This window comes from Charadrius vociferus, unplaced genomic scaffold (genome assembly GCF_000708025.1).
Source record: "Charadrius vociferus isolate BGI_N301 unplaced genomic scaffold, ASM70802v2 scaffold838, whole genome shotgun sequence".
Taxonomy (NCBI): domain Eukaryota; kingdom Metazoa; phylum Chordata; class Aves; order Charadriiformes; family Charadriidae; genus Charadrius; species Charadrius vociferus.
In genome coordinates, this window is record NW_009649487.1 from 163,120 (window position 1) to 169,155 (window position 6,036).

General features: G+C 55.6%; 1 protein-coding gene across 1 annotated transcript; it reads left to right on the forward strand.

Moving 5' to 3' along the window:
* Nucleotides 1-2,588: 2,588 nt before the first annotated feature.
* On the forward strand, nt 2,589-4,116 carry LOC104290805 (phospholipase A2, membrane associated-like). Its single transcript, XM_009889964.1, has 4 exons — nt 2,589-2,625; nt 3,156-3,300; nt 3,546-3,652; nt 3,971-4,116. Exons 1-4 carry the CDS (start codon nt 2,589-2,591, stop codon nt 4,114-4,116), a joined length of 435 nt encoding a protein of 144 aa, XP_009888266.1.
* Nucleotides 4,117-6,036: the final 1,920 nt, after the last annotated feature.

The window sequence follows — 6,036 nt, forward strand, 5'->3', positions numbered from 1 at the left end:
TTTAAGCTTGCTTTGTGCCAGGAGAGCTTGGCACCCCGGTGTGCGCTGACAGGGAGGGGGAGTCCTCCCCATCCCCCGGGCTATAAACGGCCCCTGAGTCAGTTTTCCTTGTGGGAACACACCACGTAACGCTGACATTTCCATCTCTCCCCGTTAATCCCTTTTTTAAACCCGCTTCTAGTTAACCAGCTGCTTCTCCCACTAACAGATGCCCACCAAAGGCAGCAAGAACTGAGCAATAAATAACTTCAGATAACTTATCTGCCATCAAACTGGGGATCTCCACCCCGCGGGCGAGGGAAGATCAAGGCACAGCCGCGCATTAAAAAGGTCAGAAGGTGGTTGCGTATCGGCTCGTCCCATCCACAGGATGTTCGGCAATACCGATCCGAAGACACGCCGCTTTGCGCATCAAAGCGCCGGGCGTGTTTACATTTCAGTAAAGCTCTGAGCAAACAGAAGCGCGGGTTGATTCCCCTCCTTGTTTCCTCTATGGGAAGGCTGAAATGTTTCATATTTCCAATGGGATCATAATTTCTACGGGTGGTTTTTAAGCCCTCGGGTTCGTGGCTGGATTGAAGAGAGGGTTTAACTTCATGTGCTCGCTCTCCTGACATCCTCTGCGGAGAGGGAGGGCTTAAAATGAGGGGATTTGGTTAAAACCACCTGAGGATCCCCAATCTGCATCATCCCTGCCCTCTGGTCTCCGTTTAGGCCCCCGGACGGTGCCTTTCACACAGGTTTAGCCAAACTCTCCAGCAAAATCCCAGGAGATCAGGGCCAACACAGCAGCAAACCTGCCCCGAAGGGCAAGGACCTGCAACGCCAAAGCACACAAGCACCAGCGGTGCAGATAACGACCACCAGAATGGGGAAAATCTTCTATAATGGAAGTATTTTTGTGGACGAGGTGGGAAGGGGATGCTTAATCGTCAGGGACGCTGTGGTTTTAAAAGTCAGGTGGGGAGGGCAGGGGGTTTGGGTGTCGGTATGATGCCCGTGGGTTTGCATCGTGGCATTTCAAGATGGTTTCTGGTGCAGATGGCAAGTGGGTAAGACTTTTTATTCCACTTGGCAGCAGGAAATAAAAGGTTAGAGGGAAGAAAAGCCCCGGGACAGACATCTCTACCAGCCTCGGAGGACATCCCTTCCAGCCTCGGAGGACGTCCCTTCCAGCAAGCAGCTTTAGTGGCTCTCAAGAAATTCAACAAGGGATTTTCTTCTTGACTACAGTCCCTCGAGCCATTTTCTTACAATCTCCCCCCCAATTCACTTCCCAAGAAGTGCGGTTAATTACTGAGGGTGGAACCCTGCATACCCGCCTGATATCCTGCATTTGTGTGTGTGTTTGCTCTCGGCCCCGCGGCTTCGCAGGGAAGATAGCAGCGTTTGTTTCTTATCTCCTCCGGTTTTCTGCCTCCCTTGTGTCTTTGTATCGCATCTCAGTTATGGTGATTAAATAAACTGTATTCAAAAAGCATTCCAAGCTGGGTTTCCATGGCGTTTCCAGCCTTTGCTGCTGATGATTTAATTTCGCAGACCCCTTGCCCACGCGCTCCCGGGGTCTCCCGTGCCCTGAGGGCAGGACGGGAAAACTACAGACCCACAAAATGAGACCGTGGCATTCGCCATCCTCCTTTGCCATTCGGCGTGGCCGCATTTGGATGCAGACGTGGGTTCAGAGGGGAAATTGCAAGGGAAAGACCCAAGAGAAACCATCTCCGAGGTTGCATGGTGGGAGTTGGCAAAACCAAGCACCCGCTTGAGACGACGCTGAGGCCAAAGTGCCGCCTCTGCACCTGGAACAAGGATGAACCGACCTCTGCGGTGCCAGCTCTGCACCTCCTGGGCATAAACCGCTTTTGTCCTGTCTCTCCAGCCACCGAACCTCGCGGCTTTTAAAACCACGGCTTGACTGGCCTCACCCAGAAGCTGCGTCGGCCTGAGATGGAACCAGCTTGGTTGCCCAGCTGATGGGCAGGAGCAAGATGATGGAGGGAGCATCACCGCCGGCCACGCTGGCTGCACACCGCTGCGGGGAAACTCATCTTTCTCGTAAAGGGGAAGGATGGGAACCTTCTGCTTTACCGAGGAGCCACTCGGCGAGTCCTGCTCTGCGATGAATAGCGCCGTCAGCGCAGATAGAGGAGGGGGTGGACCTCCCCATCTATATAAAGCGAACCCGCTAAGCCGGCAGTCTTTGCAGCTGCGAAGTCCAGGCGGGGGTAAGGAGAGGGGGGATTTTATTGCCGTGTTATTTCGTAAGGTAGCCCGGGGGGGGTGGCGGGAGGGGGCTGCAGAGGGTGACCTTCTCCATCAGCCCCGGGGCAGGACGACCGCTGTGTCCCTGTACACATCCCAAGCGCCGCATCCCAAAACTGGAGACAGAAGGCCCCACTGGAATCAGCTGTGTGCACTTGGGCACGGTGGCACCTTCACAATGCTGTACATCCACCGTGACACTAATGTCACCGCGTGGTGCTGCCAAGGCGCACCCAAATGACTCCATGCCCTCGGCGTCTCTCCTGCCCCCGGGGTGCTGCTCATCGCCCACCGTTGTGTTTCCCTCCTCCAGGGCCAGCCTGAGGATGAAGAATCTCCTCTTTGCCGTGCTCTTGGTTTGTGGTAAGTGCCCCGGTTTCACCGGGCCAGGCTGGGATCTCACCTGTGTGGCAAAAAAGATGTAAGAACCCAGAGTCTTTGTGCACAATTCAGGTTTTTGTTTAAATTTTGCAGTTTAATGCTTCGTGTAGCGCTGCAGTAGTCCTGGGAGTCTTCGTGACAGCGAGGCTTTGGGATGCGCAGATCCATCTGTATTTTAAGAGGCCCTGGCGCCTGTTGTCACCTGCTTTCCTGCCTGTGCCAAGCCCGGGGCCGATCCTGGCAGTGTGGCATTGCTGGTTGCAGGACGCAAGCACGGCACAGCCTGTACAGAGCGCAGTAATACCTTCTGCCAGGCTGAATCGGGTAGCTGCAGAAACCAGACATAATCCCGAGGGGTTTTTTGGGGGCTTCTCATGGTCTGCATTCCTAAAAGCACGTATTTGCAGCAACGCCAGATTTATTTAATTCCTCTGCCTGGTGCGAGGCACGGGGAATGCCACCTGCCTCCTCGCCCCGCACCCGTGCGAGCCCGTCCCTCTGCCCCTCCGCAGGGCTGTTGCCGGCTCGTGGCAGCGTTTTGGAGCTGGAGCAGATGATCAAATCGACCACGGGGAAAAGCGCCCTGCTCTCCTACAGCTGGTACGGGTGTTTCTGTGGCATCGGGGGCAGAGGGACCCCGGTGGACTCCACAGACCGGTGAGTACCTGGAAAAACATCACCACTCGCCGCCCTGGTGCAGGGCGTGCGCGGGGGTCCCTAGAAAAGCTCCTCGCTGGCAGCCTGCCGCCGCTGGTTCTGCACCGGTCCCCAGCCACGTCTTGCTTCTGCCTTGTCATCCCCTCCTCCTGGTCACCTTAAATTTGAGGTTGGACCTTCTTTTACCTTCCAAGCGTGGCGAGGGAGTGTTCGGGGGCAGCGGTTTGACATGGTGTCCCCCGCAGGTGCTGCCATGCCCACGACTGCTGCTACAGGAGGCTGCGAGAGGGCAACTGCAGACCCCTGATAACCCCCTACGGCTTCGACATCGCCGATGGAGACATCGTCTGTGGTGAGTACCGCTGAGCAGGGGGATCCCACGGCGGTGGGGAACCAGCACCGCTCCCCACGACACCCCAGCCCCGCAGCAGGGCATCCCCCCGGGGGATGAAACCAGCCTGATGCCGGGTGCGTATGAGAGGACGCAGCGTACGATAAATAAATGGGCACGGCGAGGGATGCAGGCAGGTTGGAGAGGGTGAGCACCGGGACACGCTTCTTCACGCGCTTCCCCCAGGCAGCTCCAGGCATCGGGGGTGCTCCAAGGGGACCCCATCGCCGATGGCAGCTGGGAAAGCCACCGCACAGCGCCCTGTTTTTTCCCCCGCAGGTAACGAGCAGAGCTGGTGCAAGAGAGAGACCTGCCTATGCGACAAGGCGGTGGCTTCGTGTTTCGCGAGCGCTTTGCATTCCTACAACAAATCCTACCGCTTCTATTTCAAGCTGAAATGCCGAGGAAGTAAACTCCAGTGCTGAGGAGGAGAAATCTGCACCCGAGGTTGCAGATTTTGACTGGTCTTCCCCATCGCTACAGAAACAAAAGCCTGATGTAGGGGCCGAGCGGAGCCAGAGCGGGCAAGTCTCCCCGCAAGGAGGAAGGGCACGTGCCCGTTACCGATGGAGGTCCCTCCAGTTCCCAGAAAGACACGTCAGCTTCCATTTTTTTGTCCCTTCCTCCTCTCTTTTCTCATTTTGTTTTCATTTCCCGGCAAAGCTAATTCAATAAAAGGTATTTGAAATTATTCTCTCTGGTGCTTTTCTGTAAGAGCCACTGAGATTAAGGCACCGCGACGGTGGCACCTGGGCTGCCGCGTTGGGAGAGGACTTTTGCATCTCACACCTCAGCCACATCACCTGCCCGACACCCCAATGCTCCCGTGGCCCCGACGGCAGCCCGAGAAACGAGGACAAATTGATGCACTCAGGTAAAACTCCCTGGGGTTTGTTAACAACAGAACTCCCCAGCTGCAAGCCCTGATGGCAGTCGGGTTTTTTTGGCTTCTCCCAACACCCCGTCCTGCTAACTGAACTCTCTGCCAGAGCTAAAACACAGCGTTACATTAAGGTGAGGTAGGGCCAAAAGGTGTTTTTACGTGAATAATGGAAGTGGGAAAATGTAGGAGACAATTTGAGACTCTCCTCTGACCTTACATAAAAAGGGTGGCCAAAATTAAAGCTAAAGAATAGTTACCGCAGAGGGGGACAGATTTCGAAACCTCGTCCATCCCAAGGCGCGTGCCAGTTTAAGGGGGCAGTTAAGTTGGTGACTAAATGTTTTCTCTGTAAGGGATGGGTGCTACGTAGGGGTTGCAGTGAGGAGATGGAAATACAGAGAGAAATAAAGGGAAGTTGCGTTCGCTCATCCCAAAACGTCCATTTTATTTCATTCTCCTCCCATGGTGGGAAGTGTTTAACCGTGCAGTAACCCCGTAACCCCGTGTTTCTGGGAACCGCACACTTAGCGATGCTTTTATTGTTGTCCATATACTTTTCCCAAAGAACCGATAACTTGCCCTGAATCACCTTCGCAGCGGGGCAGAGGGACAGTTCCCAAGCCATACAACCCTTCAAAAACCCCAAACCCGCTTTGTTCGTGGCTGTCGGGATGCAAAAGCTGAATCAGGGCTATTATTTCCCCCCTGGATACGGCACCGTGGTGTCGGGGAGGGCAGAAAAAAACACCCTCGGGCATCTAGAGCCGGGGACAGAGCGCGTTGGCTTCCTCCTCGGGGTGGAAATGATGCTGCTTTGCCAGCTCATCCCACGCAACACCGCTCCCCGTGCGTGGGGTACGGAGACGGAGTGTTGGGGGGATTTCTTGCGTTCCTGTAAAGGGGAAGGGCAGCACTTTCTCATTTGCAGAAGAGCCCAGTCAGCAAGATTTGGGCAAAACGAGCATCCAACAGTGGGGAGCAAAGCCTATATAAAGCAAGCCCTGTTGGCTGCAGGGTCCCACAAGCAAGAGGCGGCTTTCCCGAGGTGAGTGGGGCTGGAGGAAGGCTTTTCCTCCCTTTCCTCCTTTACCCAAAAGCTGCGGTGCAAGCGGGGAGTGAGGTCCGTGCCGGGAAAGCGAAGGAGAGGCTACCGGAGATGCCAGCCCAGCGGCAGAGCGGTGGGATGCAGCCCTCCAGGACTGATTGTTCCTCCAACTTTTCTTCCTTTCCCTTCATTTTGCCTTTTCCCGCCCCGATTCCCATCGCTCCCATCCCCGAGGCGGCAGCGCTTTGTGCCGAAGCGACGGTGACGGGCGCATCCTCACCCCCCCACCCCCCATCTCCCCTAATCCCCAGAGGCGGGGAGCATCTCTGCCTCCAGGCGAGGGGGGGAAGTAAAAGAAGAAAGTGGTTGATATAATGGGGAAATAGTTTGGTTTCCTTTCCCAGGGCTGTCGGAAAG